Source organism: Oncorhynchus keta, chromosome 5 (genome assembly GCF_023373465.1).
Source record: "Oncorhynchus keta strain PuntledgeMale-10-30-2019 chromosome 5, Oket_V2, whole genome shotgun sequence".
NCBI classification, from domain to species: Eukaryota; Metazoa; Chordata; class Actinopteri; order Salmoniformes; family Salmonidae; genus Oncorhynchus; species Oncorhynchus keta.
The window spans coordinates 26,404,736-26,423,672 of NC_068425.1; the positions used below are offsets into that span (position 1 = coordinate 26,404,736).

At 43.7% G+C, this 18,937-nt stretch overlaps 1 protein-coding gene across 49 annotated transcripts in view; it reads right to left on the reverse strand.

The window, feature by feature from the left end:
* Positions 1–1,911: 1,911 nt before the first annotated feature.
* LOC118376256 (adhesion G protein-coupled receptor L1) overlaps positions 1,912–18,937 on the reverse strand; it is a 326,381-nt gene continuing 309,355 nt past the window's right edge. For 2 of the 49 annotated variants that reach the window (XM_052519291.1, XM_052519290.1), the window contains 3 exons: positions 15,984–16,106; positions 10,596–10,613; positions 1,912–10,448 (listed from right to left, as the gene is read on the reverse strand). In XM_052519291.1, the coding sequence (XP_052375251.1) occupies positions 9,523–10,448; positions 10,596–10,613; positions 15,984–16,106 (1,067 nt within the window). In that variant the 3' untranslated portion in view covers positions 1,912–9,522. The remainder of the gene's footprint in view (positions 10,449–10,595; positions 10,614–15,983; positions 16,107–18,937) is intronic. The other 47 variants (XR_008136755.1, XR_008136743.1, XR_008136742.1 and 44 more) reach the window with 47 other exon arrangements.

Genomic DNA, 18,937 nt, shown 5'->3' on the forward strand with positions numbered 1-18,937 from the left:
TAACATCCTACTTGGCTTAGACGAGAAAGGGAATGCAGAGAGGTGCCAAAGAGAGGACACTACTCTGTAGCAAACACTAACAGAGAGAAGGAGAGAACACTGTGGTGCAGAGATGGAGGGGGGATAAAGGAGAATCATAGCCTACTATCACTACCTTGATACATACTGTATAATAGAGGAACACAGCTAAATCCAAACACTTGAGGGCAGTAAAGAACCAGGAAGAACCCAGTGACATCACCAGTGCTGGTTCAGTCTGAGTTTAATAGCTGACTGTCTATTATTACAGCAATGTTAGGTTCTGTGGGTGATGTGTACTACTCATGCCATCTCAGAGTGCCCAAAATGGCCACTAACCTTGGCAAAGGCTATTTTTACCTTTCTGCTGAGATGGCCTCACCTCTGTGGCTGTGTGAGTGCTGGGGAGTGGAGGAGTGTATCTGGGGTGACACGGAGGCTGTGTGATTCCCCTTCTATCTGTCTGCCTAGTAGGCCCTAGGCGTGTGTTACATAAGTATTTTATTGTGCTGAAGTGTGGGGTGACTGGGTGGTCAAGGCTGGAGAGCTCTCCCACAGGGACTACCACTGAGGGGGCACAGTAGGGGACAGGAGAGGGAGGAGTGTGTGTATCATACATGTACTACAATGTATGAAACACACACTTTATATTTTGTATGAAACACACACACACACACACACACACACACACACACACACACACACACACACACACACACACACACACACACACACACACACACACACACACACACACACACACACACACACACACACACACACACACACACACCAAGCGGACAGAGTAAAGGAGCAGGAGGATTGATGATAATGGTAGTAGGAAGCCATATAATTATGAATTAAGACGCTCTGATGCACATAATAATTAGCTAAGAGCTAAGTAGCTAACGATCAGATTCTACAATGGCCAGGATTATGAGCCATCAAGGAAACTAACTCCTCCAGGAGACACGTATCAAACACTGATGACACACTATCAGTAACAATGAGCTTTCAAGGGGGGCTGGATATTGTACTACAAACCCCTTCCCTTCAATGTAGGGCCCTCACATCAAAAACTATAAGTTAAGGGGAAGTGCACACTACAGAAACATTCATGCTCGTAGTCTGTTGTTGCCATGGCAAACTCACTAATGTAGTTTAACTTCCTGTGAATGGCCGGCTTTCTGCTATGAAACATCCAAATGGTGGTTGTACAGTACTGCACCATACTGCTATCCATGTGATCTGCAGTTTGCATCATCATACGGCTCACTAAGTCTACTGTATACCTAAGCAACTCTTCACATTTTTAAAGTGCCCAGCCCTGACTGAAACCACCCACCTCTGTTCTCAATGTCCTCCACTGGTGCTCAGTACCATTTGTTATGAACAACCGTTGATTTCTCAGCATGAACTAACCTCAACATAGAATAACCTTGTTGGTCGTCTTCCAGTCATGGTGGGCGTACAGGACCAATCGCTAACCAACCAACCCTGAGTGGGAGTGAGAGCATGACTCGTATAGAAACAACGTCTCCTTCCTCTCGCCTTTCTTTAGCTTTTCTTTGATTGTTTTGTTTGTTTGAAGGCCTTGGATAGAAGACAAGAAAAAGAATCAACCCACCCACAGTTCCATCTGCATGTGGTTGAGAAGAGTTTACTCAGAGCAAGGCAGAGGCAGGGAGTGTTGTACTCCTGTTGGTACGAGGCTGAGGTTTAATACACCACCATACTCAGATCCCCATTACCCTGCAGGACAAACCATGAATAAATCATTAGCACTTAAAGACACCTTTTCATTTTCAGCTTGAAAGACACCCACACAGCATTAGAATGAATGCACATGGAAAGATTGTAGGGAAACTCTAGTCCATTATTGACACACGGTAGTTCGATTTTAAATAGTTTTTTATTAATATGTGCTGATACAGGGTCGCGCTGACCTGCGATGAGGCAAACGCTCACAGAAAACCACCACCCCCTTTGGCCCAGATAGACAGACAGCTGTCAAAGCAATGACGTGAGAAAAGAATCACACATCAGTCCTCAAATAAAAAAAGAACAAAACTGAATCAAGGTTTTACATCAACTTCTCTTTAGAAAGGATTCAGAAGTACAGAATAAATGAATGGAGAAAAACCCATCATATTAAAATCTAAGTGAAGTACTCTAAATGGAGATGTACACATTGTCATCACCCCAATGGCACGATCAGTACTCAGTTCTCAAAGGTCCTACTGATGAACCTCCCAAACTGAGCCCTTCCATCCATACACCCAGCAAGCAGTTCTACCAGTCGTCACTCATCTCTTACCAACACTTCTCTGCCTTAGACTGTCTACCTGTCTGGTCATTCCTAATGTCTAATACTGTCTGGTTGGGTCTGACTAATGAACATACTGACCTGCTACTAACAGCATCACAGCCCCTCCTACTGTATAGAGCCCAGAACATCTCATGCACATTTCCCAGACCCTGCCCTTGTACACTTACAGCCATGCAGAACACTCACCAATAGACCTCGATAGATGGCTGGCCACTTAGACCAGCATCTCTAGCCTACAGTGACCAGTCAGCCTCGTGGGGAGTATGTGTGTCCCATGGAGCTGCTCACCACAGAGATGGTCCATCAGTGTCCCATAGCGTTAGTCATCCACACATGCAGAGTTTCAGACACAGTTCAGATCAGAGTCACACAGTCAGAGGAGCCAGAGTACTGGGATGTGTATTCAGAAATAGAAAAACATGCCTACAAAAATGAATAGGTCAACGTCAGCCTGCTCCTAGCTCCTACGGTTACGTGGATCGACTTTGAACATGTAAACGGTAAATCCCTTATGATCTTTTATGATCTCTAGCGCCACTTCACTGTACACAGTAGTTTAAACTACCTAACCTGACTGGACATGTATGTGTGTTACTATGCGTGTAGTATGTATGTGTGTGTGTGTTGTCTTTTGATTTTGGACCAGAGGTTCCGGGTGTAGAGTACCCAGACTACCCTACCCAGAAATCCATCTGTTGTAGTCCCACCCTGTGTATAAAAGATGGCCGCCGCTTTGAGCCATAACTCAGCTCCATGGACGGACAGTTACCCAACACAAAAATAAACAGCACAATCCTTGTCACTGCATCTGTGTAATCATATTCCTACATATTGTTAAAACTATGATATATGTACTGTATATAGTCATGTGGACACATAACAAGAGACCAATAACAAAATAGTACTAATTTCATATAGGAAAGCCTGTTGCATTCCTTATCACTCTGAAAATCTCCCTTGTCCAGTAGATGTGGCAGTTGATTCCTATTATATCTCAATAATTTCACTACACAGACAGAGACCTCTGTGTTACTGTTACAATGGGTTTGTGAGGCCAGTGGAGTTGATCTAATGCGCCTGGCTAGTTGATGAACTGGAACCTCCTGACTCCTCACCACGGCAACAGTAAGGCATTTAGAACAATAAATCACATCCTTGTTTCTGCTTCCTGTATAACCTTGCACGAACACACAGGCACACTGACACTCATCCCCCCACACACTCTGTCCCCGGCTAACTGTGACATCACATGTCCTGACACCGCTCCCTTTATGGCAGTTCCCTGGGAATAGACTACATGACCCAGTGCTCCTCCTCTCCTCCGCTCCGCTGCAGAGGAACCACTGACATGTTTTCACACTAACGCAGAGGTCACAGGATATGGGCATCACAAACCTGGGAGAGAAACAGTCCATCTGAGGAGGTCAGCAGCAGGGCAACGTTACTGTCAGATCATAGTGTCCTCCGCTGTCTATTGGAACACTGAGAGATGACTGTTCTACTGGGGTAGAGCTGCAGGGGCTGCAGACTGAAGGGACAGACTGACTCCAACTCTATCCTATAAGAACCTTCAATCCACCTGCCTGCACGCATGGAGGTAGGGGCCAGATGCACGGGCAGGGAGTAGTGGGATGGAAGTGGGTGAGAGAGTAAGGGGGAGGGAGAGAGTGTGGGTGCGTGTGTGTGGGTGCGTGTGTGTGTGTGTATAGAGGTCTCTCCCTCTGTGGTCTCAGCACAGTAAATGATTAGCCAGTGTTATTATCCTAATCAGAGGTAACATAGGGATTTAGATGGGGGTGAAACTCCCATTGAGCAGGTCTCTGGGTCCTACAGTGCTTTCTGCTGTATAATCACTAGCATTACCACAATACAGTACGGCTCCACTGTTTATTGAGATATCAATCTGGTGTAAACAAAGCTTAAGACAAACAAATTAACTCCAAACAAAACTCTGGGATTAATGCTGGGCTAAAAGAGAGCCCATTGGTGGAATAAGATGGGATGGAGTGAGAGAGGTGAGGGAAGAAAGAGAAAGAGAGAGAGAGAGAGAGAGAGAGAGAGAGAGAGAGAGAGAGAGAGAGAGAGAGAGAAAGAGAAAGAGAAAGAGAGAGAGCCTACACAGGAGATGGTGATGCAGGTTCTTCCCCTCCTGGTGAGTCTGTCCATAAACAGTGTCTGTCCCTGTGAGGTTACCAGCTAAAGGTCAACTTTGTAGATCACATCAATAAAGGTGTAGGTGGTGATGTGATGATAATGATGGCGGTCAGTATAGGGCATTAATTCACTTTTCTTTATTCCTTCTAGTCAACATACATTCAATTGTCCATTGCTGACCGGTCAATGCTCCTATTGAATTAACTATGAGCTGCAAGGCCAATGTTTAATTAATATTTCCAGTAACAAGCAAAAAAAAATGTGCATAATTATCAAATCCTTCTGTAAACACAGACATACACAGCGGTCCAGTGGTAGGCATATAGTAACACTACCCAACCAGGCCGTTTCCAATGTTAAACCAAGTCAGACACACCAGCACAGTATTGCACACATGCCTCCTGTAGAACACCTGGGCCTCCTATCTGAGTCTGAACTAAGAGAGATTCCTCTACCAAGAAGAAATGGAGGAAAAAACAAATATATTCTTAATTCTATCCTGGCTCTCAATCCTTCCCTTTCTCCCCCAAGAGCCACAACTAAACTGAATGTGCCCTTTAGGACTCTTTAGGAAGAAGTGGGACACCCAGGCCCTTACCAAATGTCACCCTGAGGTGGACGCTGGGGAATCCATCTACTTGCCTAAATGTACTGCACATTTAAATGGGCTTACTTCAGCATTCGCATTGCACAGCTCAGCTATGTACAGAGATCTTGAAAAATAAAAAATAAAGCATGAATAAATGAACATAGAAATAAATATTCCAAATACATAAATAAATATAGAGATCAATAAAGCATTAGAAAGATACATAAATAAAGAGAATGGCAAAACTGTCAGCTTTTTAAGGTTGGGACAGACTTCAGGGAACCTCATGAATACGTCTCTGGTTTGATGGATGGTTTCTCTCTGGCATCGCTTTAATATGGCAACGCTACATTCTGACTGGATGGTCCCATCAGTCAACTGCCTGTCATTTTGACTGGATGGTCTCATTGGTCAACTCTGCCTGTCATTCTGCCTGGATGGTCTCATTGGTCAAGTCTGCCTGTCATTCTGACTGGATGGTCCCATCGGTCAACTCTGCCTGTCATTCTGCCTGGATGGTCTCATTGGTCAACTCTGCCTGTCATTCTGCCTGGATGGTCTCATTGGTCAACTCTGCCTGTCATTCTGCCTGGATGGTCTCATTGGTCAACTCTACCTGTCATTCTGCCTGGATGGTCTCATTGGTCAACTCTGCCTGTCATTCTGCCTGGATGGTCTCATTGGTCAACTCTACCTGTCATTCTGCCTGGATGGTCTCATTGGTCAACTCTACCTGTCATTCTGCCTGGATGGTCTCATTGGTCAACTCTACCTGTCATTCTGCCTGGATGGTCCCATCGGTCAACTCTACCTGTCATTCTGACTGGATGGTCCCATTGGTCAACTCTACCTGTCATTCTGACTGGATGGTCCCATCGGTCAACTCTGCCTGCCATTCTGACTGGATGATCCCATTGGTCAACTCTACCTGTCATTCTGACTGGATGGTCCCATCGGTCAACTCTACCTGTCATTCTGACTGGATGGTCCCATTGGTCAACTCTACCTGTCATTCTGACTGGATGGTCCCATCGGTCAACTGCCTGTCATTCTGACTGGATGGTCCCATCGGTCAACTCTACCTGTCATTCTGACTGGATGGTCTCATCGGTCAACTCTACCTGTCATTCTGCCTGGATGGTCTCATTGGTCAACTCTACCTGTCATTCTGACTGGATGGTCCCATCGGTCAACTCTACCTGTCATTCTGACTGGATGGTCCCATCGGTCAACTCTACCTGTCATTCTGACTGGATGGTCCCATTGGTCAACTCTACCTGTCATTCTGACTGGATGGTCCCATCGGTCAACTGCCTGTCATTCTGACTGGATGGTCCCATCGGTCAACTCTACCTGTCATTCTGACTGGATGGTCCCATCGGTCAACTCTACCTGTCATTCTGACTGGATGGTCCCATCGGTCAACTCTGCCTGTCATTCTGACTGGATGGTCCCATTGGTCAACTCTGCCTGTCATTCTGACTGGATGGTCCCATCGGTCAACTCTGCCTGTCATTCTGACTGGATGGTCCCATCGGTCAACTCTACCTGTCATTCTGACTGGATGGTCCCATTGGTCAACTCTGCCTGTCATTCTGACTGGATGGTCCCATCGGTCAACTCTGCCTGTCATTCTGACTGGATGGTCTCATCGGTCAACTCTGCCTGTCATTCTGACTGGATGGTCTCAACGGTCAACTCTGCCTGTCATTCTGACTGGATGGTCTCATCGGTCAACTCTGCCTGTCATTCTGACTGGATGGTCTCATCGGTCAACTCTGCCTGTCATTCTGACTGGATGGTCTCATCGGTCAACTCTGCCTGTCATTCTGACTGGATGGTCTCATCGGTCAACTCTGCCTGTCATTCTGACTGTACTGTCTGAAATGGCACCCTATTCCCTACATAGTGGACAACTTTTGCCCTGGTGAAAAGGTATGGTCAATAGTAGTTCACTACATAGGGAGGCCCTGGTCAGAACTGCACTACATATGAAATAGGGTGCCATTTCGGACAAACCCTGTCATTGTTCTTTGCTCAAGATCCTGTGAGGCAGCCTGAAGTGTCCCAGTTTTACGTTGGTACCTGAACCTCAGGAACAGCCACACAGAAGCATCTGGCTACCCTTGTCTTTGAGATGGAAGCTAATAGAATAAAAGGCTTTCTCCTAGATTTAGAATTACTGTCCCCTTCCACTGATGTGCATTCAATTCACCCAACAAAAATAGCTTTTTGAATGTACACACTTACAAAATTCCCACAAATATGGTACATATGGTTGAGCATATCACACACCCACATGTACACACACACTCTCCTGCACATGTACGCATACACACAAACTCTCTCCCGCACACACACACACACACACACACACACACACACACACACACACACACACACACACACACACACACACACACACACACACACACAGGGAATTCATTGTCACATTAGGCTCTGGAATAATGCTGAAACTATCTGTTAGAAACAGCAAAATGATAGACGTTTTGATAGAAAACAAATGTTATCTGACATGCTAAAACCCATCATATTAAAAGTATATAATTGTATCTAGTATATAACCTTTCAAACAATACATTATTGACCAAAATCACATTATGGCTGCTGTCCTTGAACCACAATGCATTGGAACGCCCGTGATGAGGCACAGTATGACATGTTATTATGACATCTATCCCCCCTCCCCCCGCCCACACAGCACTTCCTGTCTGGGAATGTCAAAGGTCAAACATTAACAACATGTAATGGATTATATTACATAAAATTGTGCCAGGACTTTTTTTTCAACGTTTTTATTTGTATGCAAAATCTACCACCCATCATACTCTTTCTCTCTCTCTGTTTTTCTGTTCGAGAGATTTTCACTGAATGGCACAGCACTAGTTATGAGTCAAGAGAACGACAGTGAGAGAGCAAGATAACGACGGGCAGAGAGATAGAGTGCATCATTCAGGTCACAAACTCCAAAACATTTTCTTTTTTTCTTTTGTTGTTTTGTTGCAGTACAAGAAGTCCGTTTTTAGTATTTCTTACTTTTTTGTTGCTTTTCTTCATCTGGTTTCTGTATTTACACGGTAGGAGTAGAGTAAGTACTGTAGTTTGTGGGGTTCATATGTACAGGGTTGGACTTGCGTAACGGCTGAAGTGGTTCCAACATTTAGAGTCCATTCTGTCACAACCACACATAGGGACACATCCATTGAAGAGGGCATCCATTCTTAAAGGGTGCACAATCTGTCCCTTACAACCCTCCGGGTGATGCAACAGAAAGTCACCAAGATAACATATTCTTCTTCAAAGTTAGTAAAGCAGTCTTTTACTTTTCAAATGTCTGAAGAAAATAACTAAAAAGTCCCCCCCCACCAAAAAAAAAGTCCTTGTCCGTTCCTCGAGTCCTAAAGATCTACCTCTTGACCCCTGACCCTTGACCCCTCAAACAGCCTTCCTGCCCTGTGGTGTACTTCCTACTTTCTCAGTCTCTCCTCTAGTTCTGTATATACGAGTCAGTTCATAGCAAGATAAAATAAAGGCAACTACTCTTAGACAGCTCCAACTGCCTTTGTCTGAACAATTGTTCTGGCTTCTTTTTACTCATATAGAGGGTTGTGTCTGATGTTCAGAAACAAGCACTTCTGTGAGTGAGTGAGTGGGTGGGTGGGTGTGTGTATGTCTGTGTGTGTATGTCTGTGTGTGAGTGAGTGGGTGTGTGTGTGTATGTCTGTGTGAGTGCGAATGCTCCAGTTTCTATTCTGGCTGGGAAAATGTATTTTTGGCAACACTGAAGTAGCTTTCAGAGATTTTTTTCCTATGGTATAATAGGCTACTACAGTATATCCCCTGTCTCCACAGCTAACTACGCTGAGCAAATGATGAGTGAACAAAAAGAGAGATGGAACATGAAAAAGGGAAAGAGAAAAGGGAACTAGAAAATGAGAACAATTTCTCTAGAGGAATGTTTGTAGAAATTCAGTGAAATTAAATAAAATGGACTTTGAACAAAGTTAAGTTGAGAAATATCTGTAGCTCTGTAGGAGTAAGGTATAAGGGGTTTGTTGGATTGGTACATTCAGAGTGCTGGACCTGGCATCTGTCTGCTGCGTGCCAAGAGAAAGGGGGATGTTGAAGAGAGAGAAGGAGAGAGCGGGTGAATGTTCCAGAGAAGAACAACTCAGCCATCACTCATCTCCACCAGACAGCGGAGGTTCTCTAGGATAAGACTGTTGCCGTGGAGACAGCTAAACTCTCCTTAAATGTACATTTGCTCGCTCATCTTTCAATACAAATAAAGAGGGGAAAAAAGGCAACCAATCAAGCAGGAAGTGGAGAGGAGCGAGAGAAAGAGAGAGAGGCGGGTTCTGAGGAGGCAACCAGCCAGCCTTCATCCTCATCATCTTGGTCCCGGTTCCAGTCACAGGCTGGTGACCAGCTGCATCTGTCCGTCTCCCTCGCTGTGGGTGGGCTCTTGGCCGGGGTGCCCCTCCCCCTCCCTACTGGGCCTCCTGGGGGGCGGGGCCTGGTAGAAGGTCTGCATGGGTGCTCCTCGAGACCCCAGGGCGGGCCTCCCAGAGCTGTAATAGAGCTCCTCAGGGGGCTGGGCCGAGCGGGGCACCACCTCCAGGGGCTCGGGGCTACTGTCCGGGTAAGGCGAGTCTCGCAGGTTGGTGATGCTGGTGTACAGGGAGTCCCTGGCGGGAGAGTCAGGGCCCTGTCCCCCAGACCCCTGGCCTCCGGCGCTGTGCCCACTGTGGCCGCTGTGGCCCAGGCTCTCTGTGAGGTCGGCCGTGTAGCTCTCTGACTCCTCGGGGTCAGACTGGTAAAGGACAGACTGGGCTCTCTGCAGTAGCAGCGGCTCCTCCAGGGCTTTGTAGAGCAGCTCCACGTCCTGCGGCGTCCTCTGGCGCCCGCCTTCTCTGGACAGGAAGTCCTCGTCGTCGTCCAGGCTGATGCTCGGCTCTGGCACAGTTACTCCCGTGCCTCGGCCTACTCCGCCGTGAGGAGGGCCCCTCGCCAGACTACCACAGACCCTATCCCCGCCCCCAGATCCTGCCCCACGCAGGTTGTTGTGCACCAGCTCAGAGATGATCATCTTCTCGAAGGCAGCTGCGTCAGATAGGTTGCGCCGTATTCCGTCCCCGCCCAGGGTTTCAGACCCGCGGGGGTTGAGGAGGGGAGGGGGGGTGTCTGCACACCCCATGCCCCCGCCCAGGAAGTCACAGCTGCCCCCGCCACCGCCCACTGGCCCCACGCTGCGGAGGGAGTAGCTGTTGTTGAAGTTACCATTGAGGGGCAGGGTGTCCATACCACATGGATCACGGGCCTTACATAGAGTGTTCTCTGCACAAACACACAGCACACACAACACATAGGGGTTATTAAATAGAATTAGGACTTAAACATTATTATTTGGAGAAAATATAATATTTGTGTAAACACTATAATACACACTGATAGTAACATAAAGGTTTATAGATGTGGACATACTTGGGTCACGGAAGGTTCCTGTAGATCCATGGAGAAGCCACAAAGAAAGGAATGAAAAATACTGGTGAGTGAGTCACTTTTACTCCTCTCTCTCTCTTTCATCACTCTCTCTCTCTCTGTCGCTCTATTTTGCTCTCCCTCTCGCACCCACTCTCTCTACAATCAATAGCTTTTATTGCTATGATAAAGACTAACAAGAGAACACATCAGCCAATAATACCCACAACAAAAGTCAAACCACTCAAACAAATATACAAGTCAATGTATTAGCTAGTAAGAGGCTTTGAAGCCACCGGTCAGCCATTTAGGCATTCTTCAGAAGAAGCAGTCCTCCATAGGAATTTATGGAATTATACAGTATTCAATGTTTCAAGGACACAATAACATGTATTTTTAAGTATTTTGATGTTGTCGTGGGGACAGTAATGTCAGAACCAAAAATTATATATATTTTTTATTTTAGGTTTAGCTCTATAATATAATAAACGTGACAAAAACAAATGTAGACATTAATAAATGCTTTTCTATAGCTTCCCCCAAAAATGTTTACAACGGTGAGGGTGTGCCAAGATGGAGGAGTGGTGGCTTCAAAACAGCGCCTCCTGTTAGTCATCTAGTGCAAATCATCTATAATCATTGATAAAACACAGGCACACAAACGGCCTGTAGTTTTGACATGATAATCCACCATCATTTACACCACACACACACACACACACACACACACACACACACACACACACACACACACACACACACACACACACACACACACACACACACACACACACACACACACACACACACACACACACACACACACACAGAAACCACTGTAGTATATTCTGCTGTCTGTGAGCCTGTGATTCAGTACATCCATAATGCATGCACCACCATCTCATAAAGTAGCAGTAATGATTATTCTACGACGCGCATTCAACACACCAAAATATGTTGTGATTTTCCTCCCAAATTGCCATCACAGGGTGATCGCATTGAAATAAGAGGCATGGTGAGGCATGGCTTCCCTAAGCAAATCCGTGTTAGACTGCGGTTCGGTGTGGATTTAATTTTTAATGCATGGTATGATTTTAATCAAGACTCGTCGGCTGTTGCTATGGCGGTGGTGGAAGGGCTAATTAGACATTCTAATGAAGTACACTTCCTACTTCCTCTCCTCTCAGGGTTCTAGAAATGTCCCTGCTGCTGCTGAGCCGGACCCCGTGGCCGTCAGGCTGCCTGACGCATTGTGCAGAGAGTATTTAAAATATTAAACAGAGATGCTGTCTACAATTTCAGGCCTCTACTATGACACAACAGGCTGCTACTATAGTAACTCTCTACTGGCTGGCACACTCCCTCTCAGTCAGGCAGGGAGCACACAGATAGAGAGGAGGGAGCACAGAGCGAGTACTCTGGATAGCTCTACTACTTAAGACCTACAGTACTATGAGAGTACTCTGGACAGCTCTACGATTTAAGACCTACATTATTATGAGAGTACTCTGGATAGCGCCTCTACTTAAGACCTACAGTATTATGAGAGTACTCTGGATAGCATATCTACTTAAGACCTACAGTATTATGAGAGTACTCTGGATAGCATATCTACTTAAGACCTATGGTACCATGAGAGTACTCTGGATAGCTCTATGACTTAAGACCTGCAGTACTATGAAATCACTCTGGATATCTGTACTACTTAAGACCTACAGTATTATGAGAGTACTCTGGATAGCTCTAATACTTAAGACCTACAGTACTATGAGAGTACTCTGGATAGCTCTACTACTTAAGACCTACAGTACTTTATCCGGAGGCTGCATTCATTGTAGCTGGGGATTTTAACAAAGCTAATCTGAAAACAAGACTCCCTAAATTTTATCAGCATATCGATTGCGCAACCAGGGGTGGTAAAACCTTGGATCATTGTTCCTTGGATCATAACTTCCGCGATGCATATAAGGCCCTGCCCCGCCCCCCTTTTGGAAAAGCTGACCACGACTCCATTTTGCTGATCCCTGCCTACAGGCAGAAACTAAAACAAGAGGGTCCCACACTGAGGTCTGTCCAACGCTGGTCAGACCAAGCTGACTCCACACTCCAAGACTGCTTCCATCACGTGGACTGGGACATGTTTCGTATTGCGTCAGATAAAAATATTGACGAATACGCTGATTCGGTGTGCGAGTTCATTAGAACGTGCGTCGAAGATGTCGTTCCCATAGCAACGATAAAAACATTCTCTAACCAGAAACCGTGGATTTATGGCAGCATTCGCGTGAAACTGAAAGCGCGAACCACTGCTTTTAATCAGGGCAAGGTGTCTGGTAACATGTCCGAATATAAACAATGCAGCTATTCCCTCCGCAAGGCTATTAAACAAGCTAAGTGTCAGTACAGAGACAAAGTGGAATCTCAATTCAATGGCTCAGACACAAGAGGCATGTGGCAGGGTCTACAGTCAATCACGGACTACAAGAAGAAACCCAGCCCAGTCACGGACCAGGATGTCTTGCTCCCAGGCAGACTAAATAACTTTTTTGCCCGCTTTGAGGACAATACAGTGCCACTGACACAGCCTGCAACGAAAACATGCAGTCTCTCCTTCACTGCAGCCGAGGTGAGTAAGACATTTAAACGTGTTAACCCTCGCAAGGCTGCAGGCCCAGACGGCATCCCCAGCCGCGCCCTCAGAGCATGCGCAGACCAGCTGGCCGGTGTGTTTACGGACATATTCAATCAATCCCTATACCAGTCTGCTGTTCCCACATGCTTCAAGAGGGCCACCATTGTTCCTGTTCCCAAGAAAGCTAAGGTAACTGAGCTAAACGACTACCGCCCCGTAGCACTCACTTCCGTCATCATGAAGTGCTTTGAGAGACTAGTCAAGGACCATATCACCTCCACCCTACCTGACACCCTAGACCCACTCCAATTTGCTTACCGCCCAAATAGGTCCACAGACGATGCAATCTCAACCACACTGCACACTGCCCTAACCCACCTGGACAAGAGGAATACCTATGTGAGAATGCTGTTCATCGACTACAGCTCGGCATTCAACACCATAGTACCCTCCAAGCTCGTCATCAAGCTCGAGACCCTGGGTCCTCTGGTTAGCGCCTCTACTTAAGACCTACAGTACTATGAGAGTACTCTGGATAGCTGTACTGTAATAATAGGGAATTCAAAGTAGGACTACCAGCTAAGGGCTACTGCCAGAAGATCTATCTAGTATACTACAATTGAAGTTGGAAGTTTACATACACCTTAGCCAAATACACTTAAACTCAGTTTTTCACAATTCCTGACATTTAATTGTAGTAATTCCCTGTACTATTCCCTGTATTAGGTCAGTTAGAATCACCACCTTATTTTAAGAATGTGAAATGTCAGAATAATAGTAGAGAGAATTATTTCTTTCAGGTTCTATTTCTTTCATCACATTCCCATTGGGTCAGAAGTTTACATACACTCAGTTAGTATTTGGTAGCATTGCCTTTAAATTGTTTAACTTGGTTCAAAAGTTTTGGGTAGCCTTCCACAACCTTCCCACAATAAGTTGGGTGAATTTTTGCCCATTCCTCCTGACAGAGCTGGTGTAACTGAGTCAGGTTTGTAGGCCTCCTTGCTCGTACACGCTTTTCAGGTCTGCCCACACATTTTCTATAGGGTAGAGGTCAGGGCTTTGTGATGACCACTCCAATACCTTGACTTTTTTGTCCTTAAGCCATTTTGCCACAACTTTGGAAGTATGCCTGAGGTCATTGTCATTTGGAGACCCATTTGCGACCAAGCTTTAACTTTAACTGATGTCTTGAGATGTTGCTTCAATTTATCCACATAATTTTCCTACCTCATGATGCCATCTATTTTGTGAAGTGCACCAGTACCTCCTGCAGCAAAGCACCCCCACAACATTATGCTGCCACCCCCGTGCTTCACGGTTGGGATGGTATTCTTCAGCTTGCAAGCCTCCCCCTTTTTCTTCCAAACATAACGATGGTCATTATGGCCAAACAGTTATATTTTTGTTTCATCAGACCAGAGGACATTTCTCTAAAAAGTACAATCTTCGTCCCCATGTGCAGTTGCAAACCGTAGTCTGGCTGTTTTTATGGCGGTTTTGGAGCAGTGGCTTCTTCCTTGCTGGGCGGCCTTTCAGGTTATAGCGGTTACTCAAATTATGTCAATTAGCCTACCAAAAGCGACCAGAAGCTTCTAAAGCCATGACATAATTTTCTGGAATGTTCCAAGTTGTTTAAAGGCACAGTCAACTTAGTGTATGTAAACTTCTGACCCACTGGAATTGTGATACAGTGAATTATAAGTGAAATAATCTGTCTGTAAACAATTGTTGGAAAAATTACTTGTGTCATGCACATTTCCAAAACTAGAGTTTGTTAACAAGAAATGTATGGAGTGGTTGAAAATGAATTTTAATAACTCCAACCTAAGTGTATGTAAACTTCCGACTTCAACAGTATATACACTGAGTGTACAAAACATTAAGGACACATTCCTAATATTGAGTTCCAAACCGATGCGCCTGGCACCTACTACCATACCCCGTTCAAAGGCACTTACATTTTTTGTCTTGCCCATTCACCCTCTGAATGGCACACATACATAATCCATGTCTCAATTGTCTCAAGGATTAAAAATCCTTCCTTAACCTGTCTCTTGCCCTTCATCTACACTGATTGAAGTGGATTTAACATATTACATCAATAAGGGATCATAGCTTTCACCTGGATTCACCTGGTCAGTCTTTGTCATGGAAAGAGCAGGTGTTCTTAATGTTTTGTACACTCAGTGTATTTCTAGTGTCTAAGTCCTACAATCAAAATGCTCCATAAACCCGAACAACTCAGATACATGAATCTGAATGGAGTCCAGTGTCCCAATCACTATAGCCACCGCTGTCTACTGCTGTTCTCAGTGAATTATCACAGCATTACAACTGTATGTGACACATTTACTCTGGGGAGAGTCTGAGAAGGGAAGCTGTCCCCAAGATTTCTCCTTCAGTCACAGATGAAGCTTTACTTCTAATCAATTTCTGCTTCTTCATATCAACAAGGCAGGATTAGAGACCTGGCCAGATGGCTAGGCAGTTGGCATGGCTTTCTCTCTCTCTACTGCTGAATCCGTCTGACAGATACATACACTCACCGCCAGTGAAACAGACACACACTTTTCCCATCCTCCACACACAATGAGGCATAAAAAGACTAACAAACAGAAAAATATTTGCATAAAATGCAGAAGCACACGCACTACGAACGTACACACACGCATGCACGCACGCACGCACGCACGCACGCACGCACACACACACACACACACACACACACACACACACACACACTAAGGTTTACTTACCGGTGGAGTTGAAGACCCCAGGAGAAGGGGGAGTGAAGCTCTCAGCTAGTAGGGTGTTGTAGGGAGAGGTGCCGGTACGGGTCTGTAACACTGGGTTGGTCAGGAGGTGGTTTCCCATGGTGGCTAAGAGAAAGAGACAAAACATCATAACCATCTACTTTACCATAACCATCTACTTTACCGTAAACATCAACATTACCATAACCATCTACTTTAACATAACCATCAACTTTACCATAACCATCTACTTTACCATAACCATCTACTTTACCATAACCATCAACTTTACCACAACCATCTACTTTACCATAACCATCAACTTTACCATAACCATCAACTTTACCATAACCATCTACTTTACCATAACCATCAACTTTACCATAACCATCTACTTTACCATAACCATCTACTTTACCATAACCATCTACTTTACCATAACCATCTACTTTACCATAACCATCAACTTTACCATAAACATCTACTTTACCATAAACATCTACTTTACCATAACCATCTACTTTACCATAACCATCAACTTTACCATAACCATCAACTTTACCATAAACATCTACTTTACCATAACCATCTACTTTACCATAACCATCTACTTCACCATAACCATCTACTTTACCATAAACATCTACTTTACCATAACCATCTACTTTACCATAACCATCAACTTTACCATAAACATCTACTTTACCATAACCATCAACTTTACCATAAACATATACTTTACCATAAACATCTACTTTACCATAAATATATACTTTACCATAAACATCTACTTTACCATAAATATATACTTTACCATAACCATCTACTTTACCATAAATATCTACTTTACCATAAACATCTACTTTACCAGAAACATCTACTTTACCATAAATATATACTTTACCACAAAAATCTACTTTACCATAAATATATACTTTACCATAAATATATACTTTACCATAAACATCTACTTTACCATAAATATATACTTTACCATAAATATATACTTTACCATAAATATATACTTTACCATAAACATCTACTTTACCATAAATATATACTTTACCATAAATATATACTTTACCATAAACATCTACTTTACCATAAATATATACTTTACCATAAACATCTACTTTACCATAAATATATACTTTACCATAACCATCTACTTTACCATAAATATCTACTTTACCATAAACATCTACTTTACCATAAACATCTACTTTACCAGAAACATCTACTTTACCATAAATATATACTTTACCATAAATATATACTTTACCATAAACATCTACTTTACCATAAATATATACTTTAACATAAATATATACTTTACCATAAATATCTACTTTACCATAAATATATACTTTACCATAAACATCTACTTTACCATAAATATATACTTTACCATAAATATATACGTTACCATAAACATCTACTTTACCATAAATATATACTTTACCATAAACATATACTTTACCATAACCGTCTACTTTACCATAAATATCTACTTTACCATAAACATATACTTTACCATAAACATATTTTTGGGTTTGTTTTGGTATATTAACAACATTTTATATGACAAAACAAAAATATAACATACAATATAATTACAGGCACTGTATAAATGTCAAAACAATACCTCAAAATATAATACATAATGAATATTATACATAATACATAATTAACATTATACATAGTAATACAGGCCATTGACAGTTTATTCAAAACAATGTTAAATTCCTATTCAAATCGATTGACAGTAATGTTCTACAGAGTAATGTATTTGACAGGACACCCCTGAATGTGTTTACCTTGCTATTGTAACCTTTGAGTAAAATACATTTCCTGCGGAAAGGTGCTGTTTGCAGGCAGTGTTGCCATTTGGAATATTGTTCTGTATCTTACCACGTAGTCGAAGGGGGAGTACTAATGCATATCATTACGTAGTCAGAGAGTGCAGTCATTGAAACACAGTTCATTTCACAGTGAAATGCGCATGCCACCTTTAGAAAAATATAATTCAAAGAGATTGAACATTGAGAATGCTCTATAATGCCCATGTATGGCTTCAGCCCCAGGCGGTCGAATAGAAATGCCATGAAATTAAAAATAGGACAGCATGACGGAGAGTGGTCTAGTGCAACCATCAGGTCTCAACCAAACCATTCATCACAGAGACAATGAGAAAGACAGAAATTCACAGAAAGAATTTCACACTAAAACACTCACATTCTTTCATTTCTTTGTTAGTTCGTTCACCCATCAACTCCCTCATTCACTCACTCTCCATTGTCCCTGTCTCTCTCCACACCAAATTACTCAGGATTAGCTGTCCAGAAACACCTGGAAAGAATATTCTGTCGACAATTTAAAAACAACAGCTTTTAAGTGTTGGAGAGAGAAAGTAGGGCAGGCACTGGGAAGCTTCATTCAGAGAGGAGGAAGCCTCATCACGCCTTGTCTCCTGGACAGATCACTATTGTCTGAAGAGAAACAAGTTGATAAAGAAGTTAAGTGGGGAAATCAAAGAGATATGAGATGCCAGCGATAACAACGAAGACAGCGGCTCTAGCCGAGATTCGTCCCATTTAATTATTGCTCCATGATAGCGTCTCTCCTTCTCTTTACTTCTCACTCTCTCGTTCTTTCTCTCTGTCTCCCGAATGGCGCGGCCATCTTTCGCTTTTTGCCAACAATGACAAACTTTTCTCAAACGCTTGGGAAAAGAAAGGACTTCGCACTTGGCAGCCCCTTTGTTTAGAGTTTCTCCCTCTAGCTCTATCCCTCCTCAATCCGTCCTTCACCTATCCCTCCTCCTCTCTTTATCCCAGCTTCCTCTGTCCTTCACTTCCTCCTTCCTCTTTCCCTATAAACTGAGTATACAAAACATTAAGAACACCTGCTCTTTCCATGACAGACTGACCAGGTGAATCCAGGTGAAAGCTTATTGA